The sequence below is a fragment of the Spinacia oleracea genome, chromosome 2 (assembly GCF_020520425.1).
Source record: "Spinacia oleracea cultivar Varoflay chromosome 2, BTI_SOV_V1, whole genome shotgun sequence".
Taxonomy (NCBI): domain Eukaryota; kingdom Viridiplantae; phylum Streptophyta; class Magnoliopsida; order Caryophyllales; family Amaranthaceae; genus Spinacia; species Spinacia oleracea.
In genome coordinates this window covers 28,211,244-28,229,913 of record NC_079488.1, presented here as the reverse complement: position 1 = coordinate 28,229,913, position 18,670 = coordinate 28,211,244, and the positions used below count along the sequence as shown (strand labels likewise).

General features: G+C 36.7%; 3 protein-coding genes across 4 annotated transcripts; 1 reads left to right on the top strand and 2 right to left on the bottom strand.

Moving 5' to 3' along the window:
• Positions 1 to 785: 785 nt before the first annotated feature.
• Positions 786 to 7,830, bottom strand: LOC130467299 (uncharacterized). The gene is made up of 6 exons (XM_056835773.1): positions 7,570 to 7,830; positions 6,898 to 7,208; positions 6,620 to 6,802; positions 4,848 to 4,955; positions 4,686 to 4,770; positions 786 to 4,531 (listed from the first exon to the last, which is right to left on the bottom strand). The coding sequence occupies exons 1-6, from the start codon at positions 7,828 to 7,830 to the stop codon at positions 4,460 to 4,462; spliced, it is 1,020 nt and encodes a 339-aa protein (XP_056691751.1). The 3' UTR covers positions 786 to 4,459.
• On the top strand, positions 4,865 to 6,553 carry LOC130467789 (probable clathrin assembly protein At4g32285). Of its 2 annotated transcripts, none has more exons than XM_056836615.1 (2): positions 4,865 to 5,128; positions 5,594 to 6,553. In XM_056836615.1, exon 2 carries the CDS (start codon positions 6,095 to 6,097, stop codon positions 6,431 to 6,433), a length of 339 nt encoding a protein of 112 aa, XP_056692593.1. In that variant the 5' UTR covers positions 4,865 to 5,128; positions 5,594 to 6,094; the 3' UTR covers positions 6,434 to 6,553. The 2 variants fall into 2 exon arrangements, with proteins under 2 accessions (XP_056692593.1, XP_056692592.1); XM_056836614.1 differs by having other exon boundaries at positions 4,865 to 5,384.
• A 6,446-nt stretch (positions 7,831 to 14,276) lies between the features above and the next one.
• Positions 14,277 to 16,068, bottom strand: LOC130467298 (uncharacterized). Its single transcript, XM_056835772.1, has 4 exons — positions 15,400 to 16,068; positions 15,082 to 15,291; positions 14,646 to 15,001; positions 14,277 to 14,499 (listed from the first exon to the last, which is right to left on the bottom strand). The coding sequence occupies exons 1-4, from the start codon at positions 16,066 to 16,068 to the stop codon at positions 14,277 to 14,279; spliced, it is 1,458 nt and encodes a 485-aa protein (XP_056691750.1).
• Positions 16,069 to 18,670: the final 2,602 nt, after the last annotated feature.

The following is an 18,670-nucleotide window of genomic DNA, read 5'->3' as shown; positions in this document are numbered from 1 at the left end:
AAGCCCATGCAACAACGCACCAATGCAGCAGGCCCAGCGAGCCACGCTTGCGCGCAGCCCACTCGCCCATCGCCTTGGCGCGCTGCTAGGCAACGCTTGCTGGACAGGCAAGCCAACGCTGCCCACGTGCACGTTGTGCTGCGCTTGTCGCTGCCTTGGCTACTGCCTTGACGTGCTGCTTTGCGAGGCAACGGACATTGTGGCGCAGCATCCATCGCTGCCCACGCGTGCTTGTTGCACTTGCTTGCCCATCGCCCCATCGCCCCAGACGCGTAGCACACAGCCCCTAGGAAGCCATTGCCTTGTGCATGCCACGCTCGTTGCTCGCTGCATTCGTACCGCATGGGCGACGAGCTCCCTTGCTCGTCGTCGCGTGCCCGCACTATACAACACCCCTTAAGGGTAACACGTAGCTTCCTTTGCTTTGTACGTGCAACTTTTATGAGCGAATTATATAAAAATTAAAACTTTTTAATTTAAAATTAATGACAAATTAATAAACCATATTAATTTCATAATTTTAGGGCGAAAAAGCGAAATTTTATTAATGAATTAATTTCCGATTAACATGGATTCAATTCTAGGTCATAAAAATTTTAAATTTATAACAAATTAACAATTTTTATGGTGGTTTTTAATCATGGATACCTAATTAAATCATTAATTAATTATGAAAATCAAATCAATTCTAAATTATTCGAATTTCAACAAATTAATCATAATTACAAATTAGGTTGTATAATTAACAAGTCTAGGCATTCAAAATTGTTAAACATATACAGTAGGTCAATCAAAAAATCAAGATTTATCAACAAGAATCGCAAATATTCAATTTAACATCTTAAATTTACAAACTTTTGCGTTCGAAAAACTAAAACCTCCGAAAAGTCATAGTTAGGCTTCGAATTTGGGAATTCTGGGTTCGGCCGAAAATTAATATTTTTGTCAAAATTTTAGAATGCCTTTTACATGCGGAATTGACACAAAAATCACTCGATTTGGTTGAGTAACGAATAAACTGCCGAAAAACTGCGTACATATAATTAAATAATCGCAATTTGCAATTAATTAACAATTACGAAAATTAATCACCCCTTCTAATTCTTTGCAAATTTGTAAAATTTGACCATGTCATGCAATTTATATTATGTAAATAATAAGAGGCTCGGGATACCACTGTTAGGTTATGATACATATGAAAAACATAAATCATGCGGAAAAACCTTAATGCCAGGAAACATATTATTTACACATAATCAGTTAGCATAATTTAGATGCATACACTTTCTAGCGTGCCCTCCCTAGTTGCGCCCGAACCGAACAAGAACAAGTCTTTAGGACTCCAAGTGTCGTCCCTCCGTAGATAGTCCACAACACGTCCGGATCCGCCTTAAGATTGACCAACTAGAATCGCCCTTAAGGTACTATTATTTTCGGCTAATATGGGAAAGTAATGTGACTGATTTTTCTGCTCAAAATCACAACTTTTATTGTATGAATACTTGTTGAAAAACTCGTGTATAAATTTATGACCCTAGGCATATATTTATAGAACCATGGAAAAAGGATTTCGAATCCTGTTAGAATACTAATTAATTAATTATAATCCTTTTAGAACTCTAAATAATTAATTTTATCTTTTAGGATTAGGTTTTAATCATAACACGAATTCCGATAGCTTTAGGATTCGTATAGCACGCACACGAGCACCGCACAGCCCGCGCGCATGCCTCGCGGCCCACGCGAACTGCACGGCGCCTGGCCCATGCTTGCAGCCCACCTGATCCGTGCGCGTGCGCCAAGCCTTTGCTGGGCCTGGCCTTGCGCTGGGCCTGGCGAGGCTTTGGCGTGTGTTGATGCGTGTGGCTTGCTGGGCGATGGCCTAGCTTCGTGCTGGGCCTTCGTCTAGCAAGCCTCGTCAGATGCTTATTCGTACGATACACTTCCGATTAAATATCCCGATTCCGGAATTCATTTCCGATACGAACAATATTTAACATTTCCGATTCCTGAATTAATTTCCGTTTCTAACAAATATTTAATATTTCCGTTTCCGGAATTATTTTTCGATTCCGATGATATTTCCGATTCTGACAATATTTCCATTTCCGGCAATATTTCCAATTCCGACAATATTTCCATTTCCGATAATATTTTCCGATACGTACCATGTTTCCGTTTCCGGCAACATCTACGACTTGGATAATATTTATATTTCCGATACGATCCATATTTCCGTTTCCGGCAATATCATCGTTTCCGGAGTATTCATTTAATTGCCTTTGACGATCTCAGCTCCCACTGAAACCAAGATCCGTCGAATCCGAATAACCATAGATGGAGTCTTTAATGCCATTAAATACTTGATCCGTTTACGTACTATTTGTGTGACCCTACGGATTCAGTCAAGAAAAGCTGTGGATTAATATCATTAATTCCACTTGAACTGAAGCGGCCTCTAGCTAGGCATCCAGCTCACTTGATCTCACTGAATTATTAACTTGTTAATTAATACTGAACCGCATTTATTAGACTTAACATTAAATGCATACTTGGACAAGGGGCATTATTTGCTTCACATTTAGTGGCTCCCACTCAAACCAATAATTATTCCGGATAATTAATTATGAAATATTAAATTAAAACTCGCGGCCCGGCCCAAGCAAATAAAATATTAAATTAAATATCCCATTAGCCCAAATTAATGCAAATATGCGAATCCCAACGAAATAAACAATTTTCAACGAAAAAAGTCCAATTACGTAGTTGGGATAGGCTTGCGCCCAGCCCAATGCCCTTGCATGTGGCCTACGAGGCGACGAGCAAGCTCGCACACCCCGTAGCCTTCGCGCGCGCGCGTGCCCGCAGCCATCGTTGCCTTTGTGCTGCATCATTGTGCATCACTGCGCTGGACGTCGCAGGTCCTTGTGCCTTGCTTCGTCGCAGCCCCTTGCAAGCAACCGCCTGCCCCTTTCCTCGCCCAGCGCGCACGAGGCACGCAACATGCTTGATGTTGCCGTGTCGGCGCGGCTCGGCCAACGCATAGCAGCCCGTATGGCTCGACGAGCCATACGTCCACCACACTTGTGTTCGTGCCTTTGGTTCGTTATACGGACCAACTCAATTAAAATTAAATTTAATTTCACGAACTTGCATTAATTTTATTTTTCTAAAAGTTACGATTTTTATTTTCAAAAAGCAACGATTTTTAACGATTTAATAAATTCCAACGACAATCCAATTTTGTAAAATATTAAATCAAAGGCTAACATTATTCAAACTTTTAAGAACGAACGAATCAACATTAAAGTTTGAACTTTTAATTAATAAAATCCGAAGCTTTAAATTTTTCATTAACATTTAAATTTCAGTTTTTAATAATTTGGTTTAAGTGCGATTAAAATTAACGAAACCATTCAAAATTTTAATCCAATAATTTTTAAAATTATCCACTGACCCATGAAATTATATCCCCTTTCCCAATTAACCGAACTATTAAACCAAAATTAATTAAAATTCAATTAGGGTTTCAAATTTTACGAATTGGGGAAAGGAAAAATTAGGGTTTATACTTATCAGAAAAATCTAAAATTTTTACCATAGATAAAAAATATACCCAGAAACATTGTGTCTAAATTTCAAGCAATTCCGAGTAGTTTAGGTCGACCGTTTAATTGAATTACTGTCCGACACTTTTAATTTTTAATGAAAAATTAACAAAAACGCCCAAAAAACGACACTTCTAGGCCTGTTTTTGCAATTCCGTTCTCATGAGTTGATCTTAGAAAATCCTTTTCAATCACATTAAGGTTTTAAAACTCGAAAAAACGAATATTTTTTATTTCGGACCTGATTATTACGCAATTTATCCAATAATTCGTAAGAGTTCCGAAAATTCAACAAAAAATTCAAAATTTTCGACAGATGCAAAAACAATAAATCATGCTAATTCATGCTTTGAATACATAAGGCTCATGATACCACTGTAGGGGAATACAGTTAAACATAATAACATGTGCGGAAACAATCCCAAAGCCAGGAAACATGTATAAAGCACAGATTAAGAAGACTTACGTTTGAAGCGTATTTTCCACGAATTGTCAACGAACACGAACTTAGAACTCCACTTGTCGTTCCTCTACTTGGTTCACCGACACGTTCAGATCCGTCTTGATTATCGTAGCTTAGACAATCGATCAAGATACTTTGCTTTTGGGAAGAACTCAATTTGGAGGCACAGAGAGAATTAGGGTTCTCTGTGTCTCTAGGGTTTGAGTAATGAATTGTGTGTGTGTTAGATTGGTTAGAAGGTTATTTACATAACCTTACTAACCGACCAAGCCATAAGGCAAGGCCGGCTAGCAAGCCCGCGCAGCATCACACGGACACGCACAGCGAGCTGGGCCGTGGGCCGCGCTGTTGCTGCTGTGTCGTGGTCTTGGCCCCCGCGCACACACAGCTACTTGTCGCATAAATCATAACCTAAAGTTACCTTTGGGGGAACTACTTGTCCTCTACTTTCTATTGTCTCCTGCATATATCGACATACATAATATCCAGAATTACAAGATCCCAAAAGTTGACGAGGACACTGTAGTAACACACAACCATAAAGAATAAAAAACTCATAATATTTTAATCAAATATAATAACTTGTTACTTTTGTTAAGATATGAATTACATACATGTGGTGTGATCCAAGCAATTCCGGGATTCTTTTTCATTTTCTTGATATCCTTTCGACGAATAGTGCTAAAATTCAGGACTCCCCTAAACAATTTTCACATCAATGTTAGATATAGTAATAATGATCCAGCATTATAAATGACTAAGTTAAATATACTTACGCTGCAATGATCTTCTGTGCAAATTCACTAATGTCATCCGCTTCGGTTGGATCAAGCCAAAAAACCATACCTTTCCAAGGACTTATCACAGCCAACATCCAATGCTTACTGCACAAAATTAATTAGTAAAGAAAAGCTAGAAATAGTGATGAAAGTGGCATTTCCAAGAAAATCAGTACTGAGGTATTCATTTGCTGTTGGGTTATTTTCCCATGACGTCTGCTAACCCTTGAGAAACGCAGCCAAGAGGGCAAGTGGTTCCTACCGCTCCTCTCCCGCAGGTAACACTATGTTTCCTAGTTTGCTCACAAGAGGGGTTGATATACAAAGTGCCTGCACAAGAGCTATAATATGCAGTTTCCTAATATGCAGTTTCCTGAATTATGTATTGTGTATTTATCCCGAATGCCACCTAAGCCCGTGTACATCGTTCTAAAATGTAGTTTTAGCCGAGATTTAGTTAAATGTCGCCTAAATTACCTTCTCTAGCCGCCCTATTAGCTTTCTCCTCCCCTTGTTCTCCACTTCATCCAACAGGTAGACCCCCATCTCCATTTCATTCTCAGTTATGTTTGAATTAAATTTTTTATTTTTAATTTGTTAGTATTGATTTATGTTAGGGTTTCATGTTTGATTTTGTTTCGTCATTTAAATTTTCTCTACTATTTCGATTGCTCTACTATTTCGATTGCTCTACTAATTCGATTACTCTACCAAATCGATCTTACTTTTTATTGTTGATGCAGGGGTTTGTATATGGATTTAGAGAGAAATCTCATAATTGTTGGAATTATAAATGTAAGTGTAGCTACACTTACTGTATTTCTGGTTGTAGGCTGTTGCTAAATTGGTTGTGTAGCTGCTACGTTTTGGTTTTCAGTTTGCAGTGTGTGATCTTTTTGTTGATGTACTGCTGTTTTTTTCTTGTTGTGTGGAGTTTTGCTGCCTGTACAGTTAGGAGCACAAGTATTTGCTGGTGGTTGTTCTATCGTGGCTGCTGCTTGTCTAACTGTTGGGTTAATCTGGAATACTTGCTAGCTGCAATTCTGCTTTGAATAGTAGTTTGATTTGGGGATTAATTTTGTGGGTGAAAAGAATTGGTTCTTGTTTTTATAATACAGTTATGTTATTTTTGTAAAAATTAAGTTTGATTGTTATAATACAGTTATATTTGGTTGTTTTTGTGAACTAGTGTGTGGACTTTAAGGATTGATTATGATTATGGGGAGTTTAAGGATGAGCCTAAAATGAGGAGGACTAGGTCATTTGGGGATGTTGGTGAATCAAACGGCCGGGAGGAAGATAAGGTTGTCACTCCATTAAGGGATTGGATGCCCGAGAGGATTTTTGCAAAGATGAGTCACCTGCAGAGGCTTTTAGATCGTTTCTTAGCATGTAGGCCAACTGGAATGGAAAAGAATAGCAGGATGATACTCGTTGCTTTATCCCCAGTTGTGAGGGAAAGTTTCAAGCTTTATGCTGATATATGTGAGGTTCTAGCTGTTTTGCTGGACAAATTCTTTGACATGGAGAATTCAGATTGTGTCAAGGCTTTTGAGGCTTATGCTAGTGCTGCAGAAAGTTGAAAAATACAAAGAGCAGCAAGTTGGTTCTGCCAAAGGTGGCCAACACGAAAGCTTGGTCTTTAAATCTTCAGTTTCTTGGATGAAAGTCTTATGAATATGCCCAAGTTAACATTTCTTAAATGCAGTAATATAACCTCTTCTTTGGAATAAATAAGTATAAGATAAGATCATAGGCAAACAACTTACTTTTCATGGTATGGCTTAAAAAACAGTTGATTAATATTCTTGCCTCCATTGCACCCAAAAACATTTGACAAATAGTCAGAGCTAGCTTCCTCTTCTGCTGGTGTTAACGGAGAAAGAAAATTGACATCACAAAATCCATACATCCCTGCTACACTCTCCTTTTGACACATTTTGCTCAGGTACCTTGCACATCAAAATATATGTATCATTTGAACTGATACAACTAGTTCACTTTAGACAAAGAGGCAAAGAACTGAAAGTGTTATCTAGGCACAAACCTCATGAAAATTGACATGTGAGATGCTCCAATCTCCTTTTGGAAGCACCAATCAAGTATTTCTTCATAATCAAGCCTAGCTTCTGTCTCATTGTAGAATACGCTATAAGGGATTGTAAGTATGATGTTTTCATCCCTTTTTTTCATTCCCATAGCTTTATTCATGAACACTTGCAACAAACCAGATGACACTTTTGCACGATCCGCTTCATCGATGACATACTTTTTTCTAGATGATGTATCGGATGATGTATATGATGTCGGAGATTGCAATGAAGGGGTAACTTCTGTATCTTCTACTTGCTTGTCCAACTTTATGATACAGACACACGATAAGTTAATAAAAATGATAACGGTATATGATTTGTTATGCTCATTATAATTAAAATGATCACGATAAAACACAGTGTTGGTTCCCAACACTCTTGTAAGTAGGATTAAACAAGATGATAGGTCATAAATGTATCTTTACTCAATTATACTACTTACTGTTAAAAAAAAAGCATTCTACATATACTCCATATTATATAAATGGGACAAAACCCGATTGGTATAAAAAAAGAAGAGTTTAATGTGGCTAGAGTTTTTTTCAATACCAATTTGGTATAAACTATTCTTTTTTTTTATACCAATTTGGTAATTTGGCCTATATAAATGCATAAAGTGTGCATACCTTTTTCTTTGGAAAAATCAAGTTTGTTGGCCATGGAACAAAAGTATCCTTCGCTTCACAAACGAATAAGAACCCCATCACAGGACATGGTAGTAGTGCAGTCGGATCGACATCGTCAGTTATGGAGACCCGGCGGTTTTCAGAGGACACGTCAAAAAAGTGATTCTTCACCACTATTTTTTCTCCCGGTATGTAAACTTGTCCAATTGCAACAATCTTGATTTTTTTGTTATCCTCGATCGCCAAGCAACAATCATGCATACCCTTTTTTATTAAACACAAAGAAATGCATTTGGTAAGAGAATAATGCAAAGAGGATCATAAAGGTTAATATTTCCTTTTAATAGAAATATTACATTTGAAAATCACAGATGCAACAATACCTCAGGCAGATCAGGAAGGTCACTAAGTGGCAAAGGGTCATATGTCTCTGGCCAATGAACACTAGAGTGCATGTTTTGCGGAGATTAAAGTTGATTAGGCCAAGAAACACGGTAAGGTTCCTGCTCTAACTCCTTGTCTAGCTGCTGTGGCTCCTTCTGTTGAGCTATAGGTCGAGTTTCCCGATGTCCTTCAGGGCTGTAGACAACTTATCCCTGACCTCTAATACCACCAGTTAGTAGTTGGGTAAAAAAACCATTATTGTTCCCTGAGTTATCTAAATTAGAAGTTTGAGCACCACTCAACCCTTGATCTCCAAAACTCTGTGAGTGGCCATGAATACCATCAAATTGTACATTGTTGTAGTCACTCAAATGATTAATTTTACCACCAACATCACCAAGTTGACGACCAACACCAATACTTTGTAATTGTTGTAATTGCTTCACTTGCTCTGGGTTAAGGATTGTTGCCAAAAAAAGACATTACAAGATTCTGTTGTTTTCTCATTGCCCCCATCTCCGACCTCAAAGATGTGATTTGGGAAAGCATATGGCTAGGTGGTATTGGTTTGTTATACCCAAAATACTGCTTATTTGTGATACCAGACCCAACACCTCTTACACATCCACCACGCTCTTTCTTTTTCAGTGCTCTTGCCAAAATATCATCACGACGACTATGAAAAATAACTTCACCTCTTTCTGCCTGAGCTTTCAAATCATTCTGACATCAATAAAGAGCAACCAAACCAAATAAATGTAGGGTATGATAACAACACAAGTTTATATAATCATATGCATAATATAAAAAAAGCAGACTTGGAGAACAAGAGTTCATCATAAACCTTAATTTTGTTCTACTAATTTATCTTTTCAATATTCTTGATTACCAAATTGTAATGCATATCTTCTTTTTAAACTTGAAATTCTGCCATTTTTTGTCAAATTTGATCAGCTCATAAACCATTAAACCAAACCAGATCAGCTCATAAACTAGATGAATCATACTAAATCATGTGAAGAGAACAAGACTTATGCTATGTTCGCAAAGATAATGCATTGAGAATATGTGAAACATCTAAGGGATACGAATTACGACAATGTAACAACTAGTCGATTAGTATATTTAAGAGGGAGTGTAGCCGTGTAGGTAGTCGGTAAATGCTGACGTATTTAAAACTGAATTATTCATCCTAAATATTAATCAACACCTCAAAAAAAGTAGAATTATCCATGACAATAAAGGTGGGTGATAACTGATTAGGGTTATTGCTGATAGGAGATTTTGTGATCTGTTTTAGCCATCTAGGAAATAATATTATTGTTGTATAGATTTTCATTATGGTGCATTTGTTTATTGTTCTTTAGCCTGGCTACAAAAGTTAGCATGGATTGGTAGCCTCTCTAGTTATGTAGACCGATCATTATGCAGGTTTCTGCTGCCTGAGATGCCTCTTCTGCCTGATCGTTGCAATCAATTACTGCAGTTTCCTTATATCTATTTTGCTTTTACAGAAGAGGTTTTCTGCACAGATTACTTTTTTTTTCCTGGTGCTATCCACACTTATAGTCAACTGAGTTCCAGAGTCCCACGTGCAACCTTGTGGAGTTTCATAGTGGAATCAACTATCTAGGATTCAGGAAGGGAATGTATTTAGGAAACCCTTTCCCTTCTTTTTTCTTTTTTGGTTTCTTATGGATGAAATGGAGCATAAACGTGCACGGAGAGGTATGTTCAAGTGTTCAACTAATCTGGAACAAAAATATGATAGGCACTAGATTTTTCTCTGACTTGGTCCATGACTGAAAAGTTTGTGGCTTAGAAGTATCAAACTAATATACTGAAAGAAGTTTTGGACTTATCAAAGATGATCTAGCCAGAATAAGTCTTTTCAATGTATAAATCACTTAATTACCTTCTTGGCTAAACTGCCGACACAGATATCTTAAGATAAATCTGCAAGGTCCTTTTACTTCCAATTCCCAATTTTTGTAGGCACCGCAACTTTCCATCTGAGTTGGTACATTAATGGAAATGACGTAGCGGGCTGGAAAACTGTAGACTGCGATAATGAAAATGATGGCCCAACTAAGAAATAAGGCCAGCTGACCATTTTCTCTAACTGCGTGTGTTTCGGGGTAATTAGGTATTTCTGATGTACAAAAACAATGATAAGTTACTTTATATACTATAATCTTAATGTAGGACTCTGAAGTTCAATTCTGGGGGGCAAGACACACTAGTGAGTAGTGAATACACAGATTGGGAATAGATGCTCAGCAGGTTCTATTAGCAAATACACTTATTTGGATGTGTTGATATCACCAGATTTCTCACTTTAGCTACAGAAAAGTCTGAATAATAAATGCAAGTTATGACTTGTAGCCTCTGAACTATTTCACTATCATTGTATGAATTCTAGAGTCTTTACCCCCCCCCCCCCCCCCTTATGTTTTAGCTCTTCTATGCTAGTAGCTTCCGTGTTTTGCCATTGGTTTTCCAGTTTTTAATACCTATATTTGGTTTACATTAGCCAAATTGATTAATCTCCTATTCTTAATGTTTGGTTCATGTATCAGATACAGATGACTCACATTATTCATAAGATATAAGATATGGTAGTTCAGACCGGCTTTAAAATACCCAAGAACTGTATCTTGCATCAGTTCTTTAGTTTTTATATATATATATCTGATAAGCCACTTGTGATTTAATAGTTCAGTCAATTTTAGATTATGTTCTATACTTCCAGGATTTAATTAAAGTATCAACACTAATTCTTCTATCTTCTATTGCATTATTAAACTCTAAGTGGGATTACTTGGTATGATCATATTGAAATTAAAGTCATGACTTGAATTCTATTGAAATTCGCCTAATTGTGAGTCCTGTATTCGTCTTTTTGATAATACTAGATAAAGAACCAGGGGGGATACAACTAAACCTAAGCTTAGATAACTATACTTCCCCCTGTGAAGATGTACCTCTAATTTCAGATAAGGCCTTCCAAGCTTAGATAACTATACTTCCCCAACCAAGTGTATAAACACAGTAATAGACATGAAGGAAATTAAGTAATTAAACAATATCAGAAATTGTCCCACCCAAAAAGAATCAAAGCAGACAAAGCCATAACTATTTTGGTAATAAATTGTGTACAACTATTTTTTTGTTGCCAAGAAAAATACTTACAATTGCATTAGCGGTCACTTGATCAATTGGGTTATTGAATATGTATATTCCGTTTTTCACAACTGCATGAGCTCGTAACCAAGACTCGTGTCTGGGAATCTGATCGACATGGATCCCTTTCGCCAGAAATTCTTTTGCCTGGCATTTACAATGAATAAATTATTAAGTCATTGATAGATGAGTGGATAGACAATTAGTACACACTAGAAGTCTTAATATTCATCAAACTGAAAAGAAACTTAATGAATACATGTTATAGATTGACCCCACATGGCTTAAATTAGTTATTATGACCTGACACAAACACCACACTAAATCAAGAAATAGCTATAATACTATAGTTCAAAACTCAAACTTACTATCTCGTCTCTATAATATTGGTACCCAAGTCGTCCACCTCTATAGCTTGACGTCTTAAGGTTTGACCGTTGTCGACCTTCTTCACTCTTCTCCTTTAAAAAAAATTATGGTTCACAGTTAGTAGAAGCACATATCTAATTGTTTTAGAACTATATACATTGAGAAGGAAAAGTTGGGAAGGAAATTACGGTTCTCAGTTGATATGTCAACTAGTACTACACTTCTTCTAAAAATAAACATAGGAAATATTTATATTACTGTTGTCAGGTGTACCTATTATGGAAGTCAATATATTTCTTACTTTAAAAAAAATGATAATCAAATAATACCTTAAACTCATCAGAAGTACTCCATGTAAGAAACTTGTCCCAAATTGCTTGATCTATCCAAGGATATTTGACAGGTGGCTTCTTTCTTAGCCTTCCAGTTTTTTTAATGGTACATTCACTTTTTTCTTAGCCTAGTCTTGAAAGCTCTCCACCGATTATCAGCTTGCCTCAAGATATATTCTTTGCGCTCTTCTAACACTATGAACCCTTTCTGCATCATTCAACATTGTTACCACAAATTATTATTAACACTGTATAAAGTTTAAGTTGTTAACATGCACTAATTAGGTAATATGTATTTACCTTAACCGATTCAAACACTACATTTTGGACTTCTCTAGGAACATCCTTCCATGATTTATAGGTGATGCATATTCTATCATGAGCAATTACACCGAGATATGTGGAAAAGGTATCTTTATGATCTCCGCATGGTATTTTGGTAACTTGATCCCACTCTAAAGGGATTTTATGCCCTTTTTTGATTGAATCTCCCACCTCAGCAAGCACAGTTCGACCCCTCTCATCCTCACGCCTAGTTTGTTCAACATCAGAATCATCTCCATCTTCATCTTCATTAGTTACATCATTCTGAGGTGGGTGTACTCGATGTATCTTTCTAGCCATGATCCTACAAAAATGAAATATTTATAAGTTAAGCACTTTGAATTAAGCAAGGATCCTGAAGTATGTATGTAGTATGGATAAGCAATGAAATATTATTTTTAGTGAAAACCTGCATAACAAACATAATATCTATTAAAAGTATGCATAATAAAACATAAGAGCGTGTTGCTAAAATTACAATCATAGGTTTCACGTACCAAAATAGTAATATAAAACATGTTTGAGGTTTGCCAGGGTGTGGGGATTGTGTACAAGAAAGCATGTCCTATGTGTGAGAGAAAACTTTAGAAAACTTGAGAGATAAAAAATGGGGGATATTCAAAAAATTAGATCCACCTGTCATTTTATCACACCTTATTTTTTTTTCCGACGACGTTTCTTAGATGCACCCTCATCATCACTTTTACAAACTTCTATCCCTTCTTCGTGATCAACACGTACATATATCGATGAATCATCAAAACAATCATCCTCAACGTGTACCACCTTGGTGTTAGGGTTTTCCTCCAACTCAATATCATCATCATCATCATCATCATCATCATCATCATCATCAAAATCATAATCCTCGTAGTCACCAATGTCATGTCGAGGCCTTGGCTTTATAACAACTGCCTTTTTCTTATCCACAACATCAATTATGTAAAACACATGTCTTACCTGACTAACTAATATGTAAGGATCCTCTTCATGACCAAGCTTGTCAAAATTAACTAAAGTAAACCCTCTATCTTCACAATCAACTCCATTGTTGTTGTCAATCTATTTGCATCGAAAAAACTGGAATTGTAAAATTAATATATTGCAACCCACATATCTGGTGAATGACCCCATAGTAACACATTTTTCCATAGGCAGGAGAATTGTCTTTAGCACTAGCAAAATGCAAAGCTTCGGCTTCCACAGCTACACCACTATTCTGCATAGTACTAACTCCATCTTGTTCCTTAGTGTAAAATGTGTAACCATCATAAACATATCCAGAATAAAAGGATGCTCTGAAATTGGGACCTTGGCCTAAACTCTTAAGCCGATCAGAAATAGAATGTGATGGACTCTGAAGCTCCCTAATTACTTGATCTTTTAACCAACTGCTAAATGATTTGTTATGCTCATTAAGTATTGATTTCTGATTTCCCTTATGATTCTTGGATCTGAGATAAGCCAGGTGCTTCTCAACATATGGTGAAACTTCATCCTCGTTGAAAAGTATATATGTGTGGGCCTTGATCCACTCTTCATAAGACAAGTCAAGTTTTTTTTGTCCTATGGTCCCCTTTCCTTCCATTCTTCCACTATGTCGAGATGTAGGAATCCCGATTATCTTTGCATTTTTCAAATATTGACTGCAATGTCCAACAACATCTTCATAAAAGAGGCGTTCAACTATATATACAACCTTCAGGGTAATAGGCATTCTTGACATATCCTTTATAAGTTTTCATTTGCCTTTCAAAAGCCCATTGCGCTCTCAAATAAGCTGGCCCACAATATCTTACCTCTCTCACCAAGTGAATAGGCAAATGAACCATGATATCAAAAAATGAAGGAGGAAAGAACATCTCCAATTGGAAAATAATGACAGCAATTTCAATTTCCCAATCATCCAAGTCTTTAGGGTTAATGATTTTTTCGTACATCGCATTGAAGAAAGAACACAATCGGATAATGGATCGAATAGCCACAAGTAATAAATATTGCATCAAAACATGACAATCATGAGACTTAAGACCCACAAGCTTTAAATTTTCCAATGAAACAAGATTGCGAATGTTTCAAGAAAAACCCTCTGGTACTTTCACTCCTGCTAAACATTCACAACATATATTTTTTCTCTCTTTGTGAAAGTGTATAAGCTGCCGGAGGTAGATACTCTGTAGTGTTACGCTCCACAACATGAAGTTCTTTTCTAATGCCCAGATCCATCAAGTCATCTCTAGGACTGACACCATCTTTTGACTTCCCAGGCACATTCAAGAGTGTTCCAACTAAGCTATCACAAATATTCTTCTCAATATGCATCACATCTAAGCAATGTCTGACAAATAAGAATTTCCAATAAGGCAAGCGCCAAAAGACAGAACATTTCTTGTACCCCTTCTACACAAGGGCAGATTTATGCTTCTTCCTAAAGGTAATCTTGATGTCTTTAACCTTTTCAAACACCTCTATACCGGTCAACACCCTTGGACGTCTTCAAACTCTTGTTCACCATCAAATGCCTTTCTCTTCTTGCGATAGAGATGATTAATAGGCAACCATTTATGATGTACTAGGTAAACTGTCTTTTTAGATGCAGATAACCATTTCCCCTCCATACTATCCTCACAAACAGGACATGCTGTTTTCCCTTTCACTGTATACCCTGAAAGATTACCATATGCCGGATAATCCTGAATGGTGCAAAACATCATTGCTCTCAAGTTAAACATTTCATTTCGGTGTGCATCAAATACTTCTACACCTTTGTCCCACAATATCTTCAAGTCATCAATAAGGGGCACCAAGTACACATCAATGTCATTTCCTGCTGTTTTGGCCTAGAAATTAGCAATGACAGCATCACGTGCTTTTGTTTCATGAATAGCGAAAGAGGTAGATTGTAAGTAATCAACATTACTGGCCAAGTACTATGGGTGCTACTAAGGGAACCAAATGGATTCATGCTGTATGTGGACAATGCTAGGCGTAAGTTCCGTTTTTCTTTGCGAAATTCGGGAAATTTTCCATCAATAAACTTCCATTGTGGCGAGTCAACTGGGTGTCTAAGTAACCCATTTTTATTCCGACCATAGTAATGCCATGTCAACTTCTTTGCAACCTTTTCATTCTAAAAAAGACGTTTAAATTTTGGAATTATAGGAAAATACCATAAAACCTTAGCCGGCACCCCTTCCTTCTCTTTATAACGTGAGGCATTGCACACTGGGCAATTTACCAATGTTTCATTTTCATGTTGGTATAGTACACAATCATTAGGACAAGCATGAACTTTCTGGTAAGGCAAGCCCATCGGGGTCAATGTCTTTTTAGCCTCATAATTACGGCTTGGAAACACATTATCATCGGGAATGAAGTCTTTGACTACTTCAAGTATATCTTCAAAACTCTTATCAGTTAAACCGTGACCCGCCTTCTCATTATATAATCTAACTACAGCAGATAATCTTGTATACTTTTTGCAACCTGGGTATAACGGCATTTCAGAATCTTTTAACAAATCTTGAAACGCGGAAGGATTTTCATCAAACTTATCTTGAGCTGAACGTATCGTGTCCCCTAATCTACCACCCTCATTAAGATTAGAACATTCTTGAACATCATTAGGACTTTCATGAACATTGTTCCCAAAATTACCAGTAGTGATTCCTTCATAATTTTCCCCATGCCATATCCAATGAGTATATGTTTTATCAAAAGAATTCTTGCATAAATGACCAAGAATTTCATCAACCGGTCTATATAGAAAATTATGGCATTTGAAACACGGGCACGGTAACCTTGAACGATCTCCAGCATGCTCAACAACAAAGTTAATGAAATCCCTAATTCCAACTTCATATCGCGGGTCACCAGGTTTGGAATTTGATATCCAACTTCGATCCATTTCTACAAATTAAGTGTACAAGATAAAAATAAAACACAAAAAGCTAGAAGAATCATTACTTTCACCCATGTTTGAAAATATGAAGAAGCTAAAGTTTTACAAAGATTTTATTTTATCAGTGTATCACAGGGTGCTAAAATAGTGTTCTTTAAAAACAAAACCGCCAATAATAACCTGGGAGCTAAATTGTTTTAGAAAGCTGAACTTTTCACCATATGCATTGCCAAAAAAGAACTCTACAGGACTACAACCACTCTACCCTACATCCATCACACAGTTCAACCATTCCAAGCCTAATAAAATTCTGATTAATTTTATTGCTGGCATAATTTGCTGAGTTGGTTTAGGATTTAGAGTGGATTATATTCTTACATATTCATGTTGTAGGTAGATACCAAGACTTTCCACTGCGTGATCATATATCTCTCTACATCTAATCAACTTCTTAGGTCTGCCATACTTCATTGTCTGGTTGAAGGAAATAATGCCCTTGGTCCAAGTATGCATTCTATGTTAAGTCTAATAAATGCGGTTCAGTATTAATTAACAAGTTAATAATTCAGTGAGATCAAGTGAGCTGAATGCCTAGCTAGAGGCCGCTTCAGTTCAAGTGGAATTAATGATATTAATCCACATCTTACTCTTGACTGAACCCGTAGGGTCACACAAATAGTACGTAAACGGATCAAGTATTTAATGGCATTAAATACTCCATCTATGGATATTCGGAATCGACGGATCTTGGTTTCAGTGGGAGATGAGATCGTCACAGGCAAGAAATGAATACTCCGGAAACGATGATATTGCCGGAAACGGAAATATGGATCGTATCGGAAATATAAATATTATCCAAGTCGTAGATGTTGCCGGAAACGGAAACATGGTACGTATCGGAAAAATATTATCAGAAATGGAAATATTGCCGGAATCGGAAATATTTCCGAAAACGGAAATATTGTCAGAAACGGAAATATTATCGGAATCGGAAAATAATTCCGGAAACGAAAATATTAAATATTTGTTCGAAACGGAAATTAATTCCGGAATCGGAAATATTAAATGTTGTTCGTATCGGAAATGAATTCCGGAATCGGGAATTTAATCGGAAGCGTATCGTACGAATTAGCATCGGACGAGGCCCGCTAGACGAAGGCCCAGCACGAAGCCAGGCCATCGCCCAGCGAGCCGCAACGCACGCGGGTGCACGGCTTGTACGATGCGTGTACGGGAAATCCTAATTCTATTAGGATTCGTGCGAAGATTAAAATCCTAATCTTATTAGAATTGCTTTGTTATTTAGAGTCCTAATAAAGTTCTAATTAACAAATCCACATCCTAGTAGGATTACAATTCCTTTTCCGTACCTCTATAAATAAGGGCCTAGGGGTCATTATTTATATATAAGTTTTCAAGTATTCAAAGCTAGGATTTTTAAGCAGAAAAATCAGCCATAACTCTTGCCCATTTTAGCCGAAAATAATAGTACCTTAAGGGCGATTCTAGTTGGTCAATCTTAAGGCGGATCCGGACGTGCTGTGGACTATCTACGGAGGGACGACACTTGGAGTCCTAAAGACTTGTTCTTGTTCGGTTCGGGCGCAGCTAGGGAAGGCACGCAACAAAGAGTATGCATCTAAACTATGCTAAATGATTATGTGTAAATAATATGTTTTCCTGGCTTTATGGTTTTTCCGCATGATTTATGAATTGTCATATGTATCATAACCTTACAGTGGTATCACGAACCTCTTATTATTTTCATAATCTAAATTGCATGAACATGGTTAAATATTACAAATTTGCAAGAATTAAAAGGGGTGATTAATTTTTGTAATTGTTAATTAATTGCAAATTGCGTTTATTTAATTATACGTACGCAGTTTTTCGGCAGTTTTTTCGTTACTCATCCAAATCGAGTGATTTTTGTGTCAATTACGCATGTAAAAGGCATTCTAAAATTTTGACAAAATTAATATTTTTCGGCCGAACCCAGAATTCTCAAATTCGAAACCTAACTATGACTTTTCGGAGGTTTTAGTTTTTCGAATGCAAAATTTCGTAAATTTAAGATGTTAAATTAAATATTTGCGATTCTTGTTGATAAATCTTGAATTTTTGATTGACCTACTGTATATGTTTAACAAGTTTGAATGCCTAGCCTTGTTAATTATGCAATCTAATTTGTAATTATGATTAATTTGTTGAAAATTAGCATAATTTCGAATTAATTTGATTTTCATAATTAATTATAATTTAATTAGATACCTATGATTAAAAACCACCATAAAAATTGTAAATTTATGTTAAATTTTAAATTTTTATGACCTAGACTTGAATCCATGTTAATCGGAAATCAATTGAATAATAAATTTTCGATTTTTCGCCCTAAAATTTTGAAATTAATATTATTTATTAATTTGTCATTAATTTTGAATATAAATTTTAAATTTTTATGCGATTCGCTCATATAACTTGCACGCACAAAGCAATGGACGCTACGTGTTACCCTTAAGGGGTGTTGTATAGTGCGGGCGTGTGACGACGAGCAAGGGAGCTCGTCGCCCATGCGGCACGAATGCATTGAGCAAGGCCATGGTGCACG

Bases quoted from the DNA above. Each gene is read 5' to 3' on its own strand.
- LOC130467789 (XM_056836615.1), top strand. From the start codon at position 6,095: ATGAGGAGGACTAGGTCATTTGGGGATGTTGGTGAATCAAACGGCCGG.
- LOC130467298 (XM_056835772.1), bottom strand. From the start codon at position 16,068: ATGGATCGAAGTTGGATATCAAATTCCAAACCTGGTGACCCGCGATAT. The intron at 15,002-15,081 runs GTAATGTTGATT...GCTAATTTCTAG, and splicing joins GCACCCATAGTACTTGGCCA to GCCAAAACAGCAGGAAATGA. The intron at 14,500-14,645 runs GTGTTGACCGGT...CTTATTTGTCAG, and splicing joins GAGTTTGAAGACGTCCAAGG to ACATTGCTTAGATGTGATGC.
- LOC130467299 (XM_056835773.1), bottom strand. From the start codon at position 7,830: ATGCATGATTGTTGCTTGGCGATCGAGGATAACAAAAAAATCAAGATT. The intron at 7,209-7,569 runs GTATGCACACTT...TGTATCATAAAG, and splicing joins TGATTTTTCCAAAGAAAAAG to TTGGACAAGCAAGTAGAAGA. The intron at 4,956-6,619 runs GTAAGTTGTTTG...AATTTTGTGCAG, and splicing joins TTTAAGCCATACCATGAAAA to TAAGCATTGGATGTTGGCTG.